The sequence below is a fragment of the Ursus americanus genome, chromosome 33 (genome assembly GCF_024610735.1).
Source record: "Ursus americanus isolate L20-20 chromosome 33, mUrsAme1.1.p, whole genome shotgun sequence".
Classification (NCBI taxonomy): domain Eukaryota; kingdom Metazoa; phylum Chordata; class Mammalia; order Carnivora; family Ursidae; genus Ursus; species Ursus americanus.
The window spans coordinates 12,648,472-12,664,045 of record NC_142159.1 but is presented as its reverse complement, the minus strand read 5'-3'; the positions used below and the strand labels follow the sequence as shown (position 1 = coordinate 12,664,045).

The 15,574-nt window shown below is 40.4% G+C and overlaps 1 protein-coding gene across 2 annotated transcripts in view; it reads left to right on the top strand.

Moving 5' to 3' along the window:
- The window catches only part of CLIC4 (CLIC family member 4), a 71,349-nt gene that overhangs the window by 20,667 nt on the left and 35,108 nt on the right, over positions 1-15,574 (top strand). Inside the window, exons 1-2 of one of the 2 annotated variants that reach the window (XM_045782686.2) lie at positions 8,073-8,091; positions 15,253-15,362. In XM_045782686.2, the coding sequence (XP_045638642.2) occupies positions 15,307-15,362 (56 nt within the window). In that variant the 5' untranslated portion in view covers positions 8,073-8,091; positions 15,253-15,306. Of the gene's footprint in view, positions 1-8,072; positions 8,092-15,252; positions 15,363-15,574 lie in introns of those variants that run through there. The other variant, XM_045782685.2, reaches the window with a different exon arrangement.

Here is a 15,574-nt window from a genome sequence, read left to right as displayed (position 1 = left end):
TATCAGAAGCCTCAAATTGTTTATTTATTTTCATTTTTTAAAAAGATTTTAAAATAAGTTCTATACCCAATGTGGGGCCCGAAGTCACAACCCCGAGATCAAGTCATACGCTCAACCAACTGAGCCAGCCAGGTGACCCTCAAATTGTTTTTTTTTAAGTTAACTTTATAATTTTGGTATGGCTTTAGATTTATAGGAAAATTGCAAAGATAGTACAGAGGGTTCTCAAACTGATTTTAAATGAAAAAACTTTTTAAAAAGATTTTATTTATTTATTTGAGAGAGAGCGCGTGTACACGTGAGCCAGCACAGGAATGGGGGAGGGGGCAGAGGGACAGGCGGGAGAGGGACAAGTAGACTCCCCGCTGAGCATGGAGCCTGATGAGGGGTTCAGTCCCAGGACCCCAACATCATGACCTAAGCCAAAGTCAGACCCTTAACCAACTGAGCCATTTAGGTGCGCCTAAATGAAAATATTTCTAAAATATATTAATGCTTCCTTGACTTCTTAAAATGCTGACGTTAGCTGCCCATTAATGCCAGCATTCTGACGAATTCAGTAATGCCACAATGGCCTGGTGAACTGTTGAGGTATGGAAGACTATTTTTGCCCTTCTCCTAAGTGGCCTCAGCTGTTACGCTTTTTGAATCTAGGTCTGGTGTGTGTGTGTGTGTGTGTGTGTGTGTGTGTGTGTGTGTGTGTTTTATTTCTTCCTTCGCCAGCTTATTAGCCCTGTTGATGCAGCCCATTTCCTTTATTTTTCTGTTGTAATCCGTTGTAGTTTGGTAAGCCAGACAAACTTGTTCAGATTTGTTTGGAATAAGAATAAATCGTTTCTGAGAGTTTGAATGTTGAGTTGATGAGTCCCGGTACACGACCTTCAGTACATGGTCTTTGTGATACTGGTGTTGATTATTCAGAGGCTTTTTGTCCAGACATGTGCTGACCAGTATGATAGCCATTAGCTGTAGGTGGCTACTGAGTGTTTGAAATGTGTTTAGTTTGAATCGAGATGTACTATAAAATCTATACCAGATTTCAATACAAAGAATGTAGTTATTTTTCCTGTTGATTATATGTTGAAATTATGATATTTTAGATATATAGAATTAAATATTTAAATAAATTTCACCTGTTTCTTTTTTACTTTTTTTAATATGACTACTAGAAAATTTGAAGTAATATTTGTAGATTACATTATATTGATTGTAGTTCAGGTAATTTATCTTACTTGGTAGTAATATCCTTATGAATGAGATAGATGGTGGTTGTACTGTAAAATCATGAGAATTAGCAGGTAAGATTCCAGCATCTCTTTCTATCCTTGGTGTAAGAAATTGTAAAAGTGCAGGGTTCCTGGGTAGCACAGTGGTTAAGCATCTGCCTTCGGCTCAGGGAGTGATCCCAGTGTTCTGGGATCGAGCCCCACATCCAGCTCCTCCGCTACGAGCCTGCTTCTTCCTCTCCCACTACCCCTGCTTCTGTTCCCTCTCTCACTGGCTGTCTCTGTCATGTCAAATAAATAAATAAAATCTTAAAAAAAAAACTTAAAAAAAATTGTAAAAGTGCTTAATAGCATGGACCTCAGACCTCAGACATCAGACTTCAGTTCTGCTACTCCTCAGTTGTATGACCTAAGGCAAGTTACTTAAGCTTCTCAAAATCTGTTTCCTTATCTGAAATATGAGGAAAACAATATCAAACTTCTTATGGTTATTGTGAGGATTAACATGTAAAACATTTTCATAATAGTGCATATCAAGTGAGAAATAAACTGCTGAATTGAACAGTAGCTGTTAACTTGTTTCTAGGCCACTTTGGTGACATTTTTGTTTGTTGTATTTGATTCCTATAGGGAGTAGAATCAGGGTTGATCCAGACAGAAAAAAGGGATCTGCTTTTGGTTATCTTTTTTTTTTTTTCTTTCTTGTCATTCTGTATTTTTAATTATATATGGCATATAATTTGCTCTGAAGAGATAAGAAACTTTGTTCCTCCTTAGGCTTTTGATGGGTGAATGTAAATTAAACATTCCAGCAGAACTTGTTTTTGTTATGGTTCTGTCGTGCTTAGATGGAAAGTCTGGTCATTGTATACCTGACACTTTGTTTTAACAAACGATTCTAGCTGAGACATTGCAGATTTGATGGGAGTATAGATTAGAGCCTTTGTTTTCATTTTCAGCATATGCTTCAAATATGTAACAGAACAAAAGTACTCAGTAGAATCTTTCTCGACTGTCATTCATTTCCTAGTTTATTTAAGCTAGTCATTTTTGAGTGATTACTTTGCATTCAGTATTTTTTCAAGCAATATGAAGAATTCTAAAGAAGTTCTGTCATCTTTAAGCAGTTTATTATCTTGGCAGTGGTAAGGGACAGGAATAAGACTGTCATGTGTAAACATTTTGAATGTTTTCTTCTTTTATAATTTTCTTAAATCTACCCCCCTTCCCTGGCCAAAAAAGAGAAGGAAAAGGGAAGGAGTACAGAGGTGTATAAAGTGAGTAACACTGTCCCCACCTCTCCTAAAGTATGTTGGGAGGTCACCAATGTCAATTTTGGTTTGTAGCCTTTCACACTTAAGAAATATTTTTAAGTAAGCCAAGGTGATAGTTGTATGGTTATCTGTTGAAGGGATTTCTCTGTTTTCCAGCAAAGTATAGGCACACCCCCACCCTTTGAGGCCTTCCTCTACCCAGGTGCTCAAACCAGTCATCTTGGAATTAATTGATTTCTTTCTTTCCTTCACTTGCCACATGCAAATCCTCACAAGTCTTTAGGATTGTACCTTCCCAATTCAATTTAATCCATGCATTTCTTTCTAACTCCATTGCCTCGAATCCAAGCCACATTCCAAGTCTCCTAATGTACATTCTTTGCCAGCTCCATGGCCCCAGCCTGTTCTCCATATGGTAGCAAGTGTTATTCATTGTCTTAAAATGGAACTTGTATTTTGCCCTCATATGCCCCTACCCTTCAGTGGTATCCCATTACCCCATTCTCTGGCATTTCCCCCAGGCTCACGAAGTTGTGAAATTGTTCTCTACTTAGCACGTACTTTGTTACTGAGCACTTACCAGATGCTGGGCAGTGTTTTAAGAGATTGTCATATTAACTCATTTAATCTTCTAACTATGAAGTAGGTAATCCCCATTTTACATATAAGGAAACAGAGTCCCAGAGAGGTTGAGTAGTGTACCCAGTATCACACAGTAGGTTAGGTGGGTTATCAAACCAGACACTCCGCTTTCAGAGTCCTTGTTGTTAACCATTGTTTTAAATGATTTCTTTCTGCGTAGTAGGCACTTGGTGAACAGTTGTTAAATAAGCGAATAAATGTTCCCTCTGTAAACATAACAATTCGAACTCCTTAATTTGGTCTAGAAGATCTGTCATTATCTGGCCTCTGCCAATAGCACTTTCTCTTGTACTCACACTGGCCCTTGCACGGCTGGCTCCCGCTCATTCTGTAGGTCTAAGAGATCTTTTACGACCATCTTACTTAAAGTAGATGCTCCTTATCCTTACTCTTAGTACTTTGCTTTCCTTTTGGGACTTATTACAGTAAATGTTTTTAGCTTGATATATTCCCTGTTTATTCCACAAAAATCTAAATTTCGCGAGGTGTCAGGTCTTATCTGACTCATTCGTAGTTATTTCCCCAGTGCCAACTCCCAGTGCTTGGGAGATGGTAGGTCCTCAGTAAGTATGTGTTGCATGTGGACTAAATATACCTGGGTCCTGGGCAAGGAGGTGTTCTTTCTGTGAGCTGTCCTATGAATGAGGAAGAGAGCCCATAGCTTGAACATCAGTGGCAAATGCTACCCAGCCCACTGAAATCCCAGAGCAAAGTCTAAATGGCAGCCCGTAGAAAATAGAATTAATTGTACACAAACCAGAGCCCCAGAATGGCTATTATATCTCCTTTAACTTATATTGAGAACTTTGTTTTTTTCTTTCCTTGCCATGTAAATGTTTTTATTCTTCCTGCTACTCGTAATTGGAGATAAATGGTGAGAATGTTTTGAATACTGCGATGGTGGAAAACAGAAAACCACCTCAGATCGTCTTTAACCGCTAAGGAAACGTATGTAGTGAACAAAGTATAGTAGGGCTGCCCCATGTGTAGTGTGTCAGGGTCTGGCTCCCTTCTTTCCATTTTCTTGGCTCTGTTGTCTTTTGGTGTTGGTTGCAGCCTCTGGCTTCTGTCAAGTTGGCCACAGCAGCCACAGGTTTCACATCCAAGGGTTTCCTTGTCTGGTGTCTTTGTCTAAGAGTGAATACTAGGACTGGATCACTGGGTCTTGCCACTACTCACTGGCAAGAGGAATGGAACTACCATGACTGGCTTGGAATCAGTCAGCATTTACATCTAGCTTTGAGATTGGGTCATCATCCCCTGTGTCCCCTGGGGGAAGGACAAATAGATGCCTGATCAAAAAATGGGAGTTCTATCAGCAATAAAAAGTGGGAGACTGGGTGTCGGGCAGGCAGCTCTCAGAGTTTGTGAATAGTGGCTTCTGTGGTTTGTCAGCTCTGTCCCAAGTTCTCCAAGTTTGGAGAACTAATTTAAATTTTTGAGAAGCCTTAATCAGGAAGATTTGACTTAGGGTTTTTTGTTTTTGTTTTTGTTTTTCTATACTGATAACCTGGAGCACATTCTTTGTAACTCAGAGGCTTTCATTGTTTAGCAATCAGTACAAAGCTGATAAATAGTAAGGCATCTGCAGCAGATGAGGTCCTATGGGAAGGTAAAAAAAAAAAATGTATGCCATCACAGTGAAGTTACAGTCTAGCCCAGGAGATACAGTGCAGGGATATGAACAGTAAAATAGTAATACACAGTAACGATTTAAGAGATCACAAGGCAACTCCATATTAATTGTTAAATGAGTGGCACAGGCTTGCTATTCCTTGAAGTTTGTAAGATACAAAATCTTGAGCCCCATCCCAGGTCTGCTGAATCAGAAGCTGCATCTTAACAAGATATTCTGATGATTTGTGTTGACATCTGAGTCTGAGAAGCCAGAGTAGAAGTTGAGAGGACAGGTAACTGGTTTGGGCCAGAATGATCTAGAAAGGTTTCTTAGAGGTGAGGCTTGAGCTTCACCTGAAGGACAGGTGCAGCAGTAGGTATTTTTGTGGAAGATAATGTGATTTGAGTCATAAAAGTGTCCAGGTTCATACTGGATTCAGTTATGTTTTTGGTGGGGTCCAGGAATCTGCAATTTTGTACAGGCTGTACCGACAAATGGGAGGGGATAATGGAATCATGATGCAGGGCCCTCAAGAACATGGGTGGGGAAGTCATCGAGGGAAAGGAGAGGTGAGAACTTTTGCAGAGACCTCGTTTTTAAAGACTACTGTACATGTTTACAGGCTTCTTTTTGTTTTAAGTTAAACCGTCGGCTTTGTTAGGTAATTGAATCATAATTTGGTCATTTACTAATGGAAACAGAACTAGCCTGAGAAACTACTCAAATGAAATCACATTCGATAGTTTAATTATCCATAGCTGTAGGTGGAGGAAGCTTAAAAAAGAGAGCTGTATCACTAAACCAGGACATTTAGCTAGGACGGTGGGCTAAATTGTATATTTCAGTGATTTCCTCCAATAGCCTTCAAGTAACTTTGAGTCTTGACGACGTTAGTTATAAATTTTAGAAGGTTATTTTATATGGTTAAGCACCATAAACTTTGTCTTATACTTTTAGTTGCTCCCTCCTTTTTTTATATTTGAAAATAAAATAAAGTGAAAAGACATATTTTTGAATAGTTTTGAATGATTCCTCGATTTGGTGATTTAGACTAAAGCAAGAGAACATCAAGTCTGTTAAAAGCTGAATTACCAGCTGAGAGGAGGAGCCGTGACGAGCCCATAAAACTGAAACTCACAAAGTCGTGATTTACTGGGGGATGTTTATGACACCAAAGTGTTATTTCAGTTGTTGGGAAATGTATCTTTTTTTTAAGATTTTATTTCCAAGTAATCTCTACACCCAATGAACTCAGAACCCGGAGATCAGGAGTCATATGTTTCACCGGCTGAGCCAGCCAGGTGCCCCAGGTGAGGAATGTATTTCGAGTTACCCTATATCCTATACTGATTTGCGTTTTTTTTTTTTAAGATTTTATTTATTTATTTGACAGAGACAGAGACAGCCAGCGAGAGAGGGAACACAAGCAGGGGGAGTGGGAGAGGAAGAAGCAGGCTCATAGCAGAGGAGCCCGATGTGGGACTCGATCCCAGAACGTTGGGATCACGCCCTGAGCTGAAGGCAGACGCTTAACCACTGTGCCACCCAGGCGCCCCTGATTTGCTTTTTTAGTGGGTTCTCACATTCTTACATTATTCAGATTCAACTTTGTAGAACTTAGGTAATATGAAGGTAGGAACCATGGGGCGCCTGGGTGGCTCAGTCATTAAGCGTCTGCCTTCGGCTCAGGGTGTGATCCCAGGGTCCTGGGGTTGAGCCCCGCATCAGGCTCCCTGCTCTACTGGGAGCGCTGGGAGCCTGCTTCTTCCTCTCCCACTCCCCCTGCTTGTGTTCCCTCTCTCGCTGGCTCTCTCTCTGTCAAATAAATAAGTAAAATCTTTAAAAAAATAAAAAAATAAAATTATGAAGGTAGGAACCATGTCTTTTCTTATTCATCACTAGATCTCTAGTATTTAGTGTAGGTAGGTCCTCACATGGTTGATGGACGATTAAGAAATAAAGAATTTTAGTTTAAAAAGATTGATTTTTATCTGTCCTTGGAGATAATATGTAAATGGTACAGTAAAAATGAGTTATAGTTAGAAACTATTAGTACAGAAGTGGAAACAAGATGAATAATTTAAAAACCACTAATTTGGAAATAATTTTATATTTTCAGGTTGCAGGAATAAGAACAGTACAAAGACCATCCTTTACCCAGTTTACCTATTAACATGTTACCCCATTTGCTTTATTATTTGCTCCTTCTCTTGAAGTTGTATACACTGTATTCCCTAAGAGTAGGAATATATATCTTGTATCACAACATTATAGTTACCAGCTTCTGTAAAGCAGTCTGTGATCCCCCGCTGCCCCAAACTCCTCTCCTGCTTTCCAGAAGAGAAACCTAAAAGGCAAAACGATTAAGTGACTTAACCAAGTGTAAAGTTCTATAGCTTCTAAGTGGAAAACCCAACCTGTTTTTTAAGTCAGGTATTGGTCCATGTCCCTAACATCACAGAAGAATCTTTTCTTCTTTTTTTTTCCTCCTGACAAGTCAAATCATTTAGTAATATAATATAGTAATTAAAATTTGTAATTGCTCCTCTAAACCAGATATAACCGTCCCACAGAATAAAGGACTTGATCTATGGAGGACCCTGCGTGACCGTGATGTCCTTAACGGTGTATTTAGCTGTAGGATAAGCCCTTAGAAACGTTATTGTTCCATTGTTTTGCTTCTGCTTCTTAGTTTGTATAAATAAGAATGTTCTTGAATTTGAGTGTCTAGATTTTTTTTTTTTAGGTTTTTATTTGAGAGAGGGAGAGGGCATTCAAGCGGGACGGGGGTGGGAAGGAGCAGAGGGAGGAGAGAAACAGGCAGACTTCCCACCAACCGTAGAGCGCAACGTGGGGCTCAGTCTGAAGACCCTTAGATCATGACCTGAGCCAAAAGTATCAGTACGTCCCTTAGCCAGCAGCTTAACCAACTGAGCCGCCCAGGCACCCTTGAGTGTCTTGGTTTTAAAGGGCTTTTAGATTGGCTTGGTTTAAGTCTTGATGTATCCTGCTTTGACGACAGATAGAGTAGTATTCCTTTAAAGTGTGAGAGGGGGCTGTTATTTACCAAAACTGCATCTAACAAATGGTGACCAGGTTCCTGGTCTACAAAGAGCAGAGTCCAAAAGGCGTCACGAGGAATTCAAAGTCTAACTGTGGAGTAAACTTCTTTCCTGTCTTTATTTTTTGGCATGTTTTTCCTCTGTGTCAATATTTACCAAAATGTGGTCTGTCCCCCAAATGCATCAGAATTAGAATTGCTTGAAGTGCTGGTTAAAAATTGCAGATTCCTGGATCCCACCAAAGACATACTGAATCCAAATGTCTGGAGGTGAGGCTTGGTAATCTGTATTTTATCTTATTTTTTAAAGATTTATTTATTTATTTTAGAGAGAGACAGAGTGAGTGTGTGCCTGTGAGCCGGGGGAGGGAGTAGGGAGGGGGATAGGGAGAGAGAATCCTGAATAGACTCTCCACTGAGCGTGGAGCCCGACTTGGGGCTTGATCCCATGATGCATGAGATCATGACCTGAGCCGAAACCAAGTGTCAGATGTTTGACTGACTGAGCCACCCAGGCGCCCCAGTAATCTGCATTTTAAACACACTGCTTGTGGACTTTTATGTATCCTGAGATAGGAGAAGCCTGCTCTTCTAGACTTCTGTCACATCTGTGTCAGTCATCTTCAGGGCTTTTCCGTATTTGTTCTGTGACTTTTTAAAAAAAGATTATTTATGTATTTATTTGAGAGAGGGAGAGAGCACACAGAGGCAGAGAAAGAAGCAGACTCTCCGCTGAGCAGGGAGCCTAATATGGGGCTCGGTCCCAGGACCCTGGGATGGTCACCTGAGCTGAAAAGACAGACACTTAACCTACTGAGCCCCCCAGGTGCCCCTGTGACTTTTGTTTTACATCATTAGTTCCGCAGTTCTTTCCCCTTTCTTATTTTCGGGAAGAATAAGTAGGGATTCTAATGACTAAGTGCTTGAACTGAAGAACCCATTGTTAGGCCTTGAGTTCTGTGCATGAAGCATCTTTAAAGTCAAGTAACATGTACGAAACTCTTACCATATGCCAGGAACTGTGTCTACCCTAACTGATTTGACCCCCTAATAACGTGGTGTAGGAAGTCAAGTTTCACAGATGGTAAGTAACTTACTAAAGATTACACATCTAGGGGCGCCTGGGTGGCTCAGTCATTAAGCGTCTGCCTTCGGCTCAGGGCGTGATCCTGGCGTTCTGGGATCGAGCCCCACATCAGGCTCCTCCGCTATGAGCCTGCTTCTTCCTCTCGCACTCCCCCTGCTTGTGTTCCCTCTCTCGCTGGCTGTCTCTCTCTCTGTCAAATAAATAAATAAAAAAAAAATAATAAAATCATTAAAAAAAATAAAGATTACACATGTAGTAAGTAGTGAGGCAGGATTCAAATCCGTATATGTCGGGTTCTAAACCTTGTTCCCTTCATGCTCTGCAGGCCCCGTAGAAGGACGATAGCTTGTGAAGCCTTAGGACTCTCAAGCTTGGTTCTGGCATGTGGTTAGGAAAAACTCTGAAGAAATGAATAATAGAAACCAGGTGACTTTGCCCATTTATCATGTTCTTTTGAGACTTTTACGTTAATCGAAGTCTAAGCAAGCCATTTTGTGTATTCAGACAGCTAAGTTAGATAGAATCCACACTAAAGGTAAAACGAAGCCTTAAAGTTTTTTTAAAGTTTATTTTTCTGGCAGCATGTTGTGTATGCATTCCCTGGAAAATGCGTCGAGTGTCAGGAGCACATTTTTACCTTCCGATCCCAGGCTCGGCTTTCTTACCCTAGTCACTGTCACCCCCACCCCCAATCCCTTAAACACAAAGAAATAGAGAGGAACGAAGTTCAAGCTCACCTTCTTGGGTGTTTTAAAATGACTATTCTAGCAACTGATTAAACTGGGTTTTCTAAGTGAGCCATTCCTTAACCTTGAATTAGTAAAACATTAAAATATTTATGGCATCTACCACTGACCCCTGTTCAGCAATGTAGGAGTTAATCTGGCAGTTTCTGATTAAATACTGGTATTAGGCAATTCAGGAATTACAGCGGAGGCCTAGAGGGAGAAGGGTGAGGAGCAGTGAGTCTGTAAGAGAAACCCCAGATAGCAAGTTAAACAAAACTACCCCTTTTATAAGCGCAAAACCTAAATGAATGTGAAGATTCATCTTTATCTGGAAATGGGTGGTTATTTCTGTGTCAGTGGGATTCTTCGTTTTTGCTTTATTTGGGTTTTCTAATTTTTGGGAAAACATTATGGGCATGTATGTTTTTTGTAGAATATGAAATCATAATATTAGAACTATGTTTTCCAAGTTAAAATCTCATCTAGTATGTGTATATTTATACTTGTAATTTGTGCTTATATATTTAAAATAGCTTTATTGAGATATAATTCATATATAATACGTCTATTTGAAGTGTACAATTCAGTAGCGTTTAGTATATTCACAGAGTCGTGCAGCCATCACCACAGTCGAGTTTTAGAACGTTTTTAGCACTCCAGAAAAATTCCCTGTACTCGTTAGCAGTCATTCCCCAACCCTTCTTTCCTTCCTGCCCCATGAAAGCCCTAGGTAGGTGACTACTAATCCACTTTCTGTCTCTATGGATATGCCTGTTTTGGACATTTCATATAAATGGAATCATATACTGTGTGTTTTTTAGTGACTGGCTCCTTTCATTTAGCATAATTGTTCGAGGGTCATCCAACTTCTAGCGTATATCAAAATACTTCATTGCTTTGTATTATTGAATGCTGTTCCACTGTATAGGTATACCATGTTTTCTACATTCTTAATTTTACTTTCTAAATTTAATACTTCTGAGAGACATCTGCTTCTGGGAAGGCAGAGTAGATGCGTTTCTTGTGGTGGTGGTGTTTGTTTGTTTTTCTTTTTTTGCCTGGATCTATCCCAGACTCAGAGCTAGAGTTGCTGGCAGCCGGGAACACAGGTGCAGACGACGTTCTGAGAGAAGCCCACTCTCTCTAGCCAGAGGACCAGGAAAGGGGCAGCCTAGGCTTACGACAGAAGACTCAGGCATAGCTGCTCTGCTTCAGACACCACAGGGAAAAACGGTGACTGTCCTCCTACCCATGCCAGCAAAGGCCACATGGTTAGCCCAGACTTCCACCCTCTGGCCGTGGTCTATAATGAACAGATCCTTTATTGAACGGCATTGGGTGGTCTCCAGTGGTTTGCCGTTACAAATGGTGCTTCAGTGTTCCTGTCTCTTACTCGTGTCTTCGGGCATCTGTATCAGTGTTTCTACAGAATAAATTTATACGTATGAAATTGTTGGATGAATAGCATAAATAAAGTCTTCAAAAATAACTGTTAGATGGATGACATCAAAATATGGAAATATAAAGGAAGTATGATTTTTTTAAAGTTTTTTTTTTTTTAGAGAGACAGAGAGCACAAGCAGGACAGAGGGAGAGGGACAAGCTGACTCCCTGCAGAGCAGGGAACCCGATGCGGGGCTCGATCCCAGGATCCTGGGATCACGAGCTGAGCTGAAGGTAGCCACTCAACTGACTGAGCCACCCAGGCGTCCCAAGAAGTGTGATATTTTCAGTCTACTTTTTCTCTTATTCTATCTTCCAGTTCAGTGATTCTTTCCTCTGTCCCTTCCATTTGGCTCTTTGGCTGTTGAACTGATGCATCCTTTGAAGTCTTTTTTGTTTGTTTGTTTGTTTGTTTTAGTTATAAAATTTCCTTCTGGTTCTTCTTTACATCTTCTGTTTCTTTGCTGAGGCTTTCTATGTTTTCACTTGTTTCAAGCTGTTCATAATTGCTTGTTGAGTCACTTTTATCATGGCTGCTTTAAAATCTTTGTCAGCAAATTCTAACGTCTCTGTCATCCTGATGGCGACATTATTGATGGACTTTTTTCATTCAGCTTGATTTGGTTCTTAGTATGACAAGTGAGTTTTGATCGAAACTTTGCTATTATCCTATTACGTTGAGCGTCTGGATCTTGTTTAAACCTCTCTAACACTCAAATAAGATTTCTCTGACACTGCGCTGGAGGAGGGTGGGAGGGGAGAAGGGCAATGACCCTGCCTTGTTACAGCCAGATAGAGAATGAATATCTACGGGGCCCTCCAGTGATACCCCTGGGGCAGCTCCTCATTTCTGCTAGGCAGGGGCGGGGGTTCCAGTTCCCTGTGTAGTCTCCCCTGACACCCCGGGTGAGGTGGTCTCATTACCTCTGGTTGATCGTTAATGTCCTGACCACTGTACACTGGGCCTCCTCTGACCCCTACCCGAGCAGGAGGAATACGGCTTCCTTTTACTGGCTGGCAGGGTTGAAAGCCCTGCCTCCCTCCTTGGCCCTCTCGGACACCATTCTGGTGGGCGCATTACAGCCTCTCGGGGGTTAATTGGGAATAAAGTAACGTAGATCATAAAGAAGTTGTATATAGCGTGATCAGATTTTTAAAAGAGAAAGGTAGTATGTATACAGAAAATAAAAATCTAGAAGATTAAGCAACTGGTGAATGGTTCAAAGGTAGGGGAACTCTGACCTTCTGCAGGGTTTCAGTTTTTAAAAATAACGAGTGTACTGTTAGAAGCAGTAAAAAACAAAGTTCTTTTTTTCAAAGGTATACTTTTCTTAGATGCTATTGTTGGATATACCCATGTGTTAATTTTTGTTATAATAAAAAACTGGGTATAGAATAAAGGTATCCTGATTTTCAGTGTATAATGCTTTCCACTCTACCAGAACATTCTCCCCAGTCGATTGTACCAGTAGGTTATGTTCAGTGTAGTTCATATTGAAGAGCATGCTTTTGATCTTTTACCCTGAATGGAATTTCATTCAAGTGTTGAAATGGAACTTGATTATTATGACACGCATTAAAGGAGGAAGTTTCTGACTTAGGACTCTAGAGATCAGAATTTTTCCAGTTTCACTACACTCGATGAAAACATGATCTGGGGGCGCCTGGGTGGCACAGCGGTTAAGCGTCTGCCTTCCGCTCAGGGCATGATCCTGGCGTTATGGGATCGAGCCCCACATCAGGCTCTTCCGCTATGAGCCTGCTTCTTCCTCTCCCACTCCCCCTGCTTGTGTTCCCTCTCTCTCTGGCTATCTCTATCTCTGTCGAATAAATAAATAAAATAAAATAAAATAAAAAAAAACATGATCTGGTTATTAGCTCCCAATCTTCTCATGTTATTAAAAGTTCAGAAAAACTTGTACTTGGCAAGGTTTCTTATTTGAATTGTCATGAGTTTTGGGAGTAGTTAATTCAGATAGCCGTTTTTCAGATCTGTCCTGAAGATGACGCATCTTTTATTTGTGTGTGCATAAAAGAACAGTTTTAAAAGGAGTATGAGATGTGTGAAAGCTTCAGATGTGCCGGCTAGAGTACATTGGTACAATTTGCTTGAAAACTATAAGGAAAGGGGGCCTTTGCATCCTGGCTAGGTCTTCATGCAGCGTCCGTGTCCCGAGGGTCTTCTTTCGGGGACTCTAGAATGTGCCCTGCAGACCATCGTAGGAAATTGTGCTGTGGTATGTTTGATCTGTAGCCAGTGCTGTTTATCTCCAAGCTTGCCTTAGGTTTAATGTCTTTCCAAGAGCCTATATGTCACATCTTTATTACAAATTCTTTACCAGTATAATTATTTTAACGCTGCTATGACAGGCATCTTAGGGAATGATGGTTCCTTTTATAGATTAAACAAATGGGGTAGGACAGAGTGAGTCAGACTTGTTCTTTGTCTACCAAACTTTACTGCTTTTTCAGTAAGTCTGAAATTTGGTATACGTTTTCTTGTCATTACACTTCTGCTGCTAAGCACGTTAATACTGGGAGGGGAAAACAAAACAAGAACGATAGTAAGATTTGAGTCTCGAAGGCGCAACCTTGTGTAAAAATATTAGCAAGCTATATAGAAAGATGATATCTTAACTTATTATCTGTGATAAACTCACTTGTATGTTATCAGTGTTCTATAGGTGTTGGGATGGCTGGCATCTTCAAAACAGCGACTTTGAGCACCAGCTTGTTACCTAGTATCGTAGGGTGACTTAGTACTGTGAACTGCCTTGTACTTTGAAGGAGGAGTATCTTCCTGACCTTCCCGCACCAGTGCCTCTCCATGTCTTGGGCAGATGTTCTGCTTTGTGATCTCCCTGGGTGCCTGTAACAAAATGAGGATTCCTGGGCCCCACCCAGGAATTCTTCTGAATCAGAATCTCTGGGTATAAAGCCCGGAAATCCTCCTTTAAAATGTTTATTTAGATTATTCTAAATCACATTAAAGTTTAAGAACGAGACCTTTAGCAAGTCAAGTTTCGTGCGGGTTGGAGTGCTAGAAATTAATATGATTCACAGTGGCCGCAATTCTGTGTGTGTTTCGTTTCTGATAAAGAATAATTAAAAAAACGAGTTCAGTTGTAACTGTCTTCGTGCTATCTGATTAGAGTAGGATTCTGGGATCCTCCTTTTATGCCCATGTATTTTGTTAGTTGTGTTATGTAATCAGGTAACTGCTTTTACTTATTTTTTACTCCACCCTATTTCCCCATTAGTTTAGGAATTAGTAACTTTACTAATGTAGCATCTTACTGAAATGGCTTCTGAATAGTTTGAGAGTTACTTCAGGATAATAAACAGAACTTGAGCCATGCGTCTCTGAATGAGCTGTTGAAAGTTATTTCTGGCTTTCTGCACAGACTTTGTGGTGAAGAGGGCTGTGTTGCTCCCTAGCAAGTGTCAGAATGTTCTCTTCCAGCATGCTGGCTTTCTTTCCCCCACTCCTGTTCCCTGCTTCCCCCGTCCCTCCTTTGTAAACTGGGGGCTCTGTCCCACCCTGATTTTTAGGAAAATTTTACCTCGTCATTGAGCTTGGGGAAGTCGTCAGCTGTTCCGTTCACATTAAGTAGGATTACAGATAGCTTTTTACAAAGATGTCTGGTTATTTTCTTGCTCCTTGAAGGAATGTGTAAAACAGGGTATGGGATTTTCATAATGAATATTTTTTTAAATGGGTGGAGGTTGGTGATTATTTAACTGTTTGGATAACACACCTGCAAGTTTCCCCCTTTATGTTGCTTTTTAAAGAATACTGTCTCATAGAACAAGAAATGGCTTAACATTTCATAAACTTAATTAAAAGCAAATAAATTCAGTGGAACTCACCACATTTTAAGCACTCATTAGCCATATGTCACAAATGACTACTGTATTTGGACAGTGGTAATACAGATCATTTCTACCATTGCAGAAAGTTCTCTAGGACAGTGCTGTAGTAGACTGGCTTTTTTTAAAGAAGAGAGGGGGGCGAACGAAAGAGCAGAATAAGAGACCGGAGTTTCCACCCTTCCTTCTACAATGCAACTTTGCCTGTTTTCTCAAATCCTTGATTGTAAGTCAGAAAAAGGTCTGTCATTTTAAGTATCATCCCTTTGACCCTGTTCTTCCATGTTGATTTCTCTTTCCCAGGCTGGCAGTGATGGTGAAAGCATAGGAAACTGCCCCTTTTCCCAGAGGCTCTTCATGATTCTTTGGCTCAAAGGAGTTGTATTTAGTGTCACAACGGTGGACCTGAAGAGGTAAGACTTTGTTGCCATTTGAAATTAACTGAAGTTGAGTATATACTGTTTTGTTTGATTCTCTCCCCATTCCTCACTTTGCATGCATATGTTCTCTAAAGGAAATAAATCTATTTGTTAAAGTTCAGCTGATTTGTGGACAAATTTAACTTGTATAAGTGTTATGGATAATTCACAATGTCAGTAAATTGCATTTGCTGGCCACTCAGTAT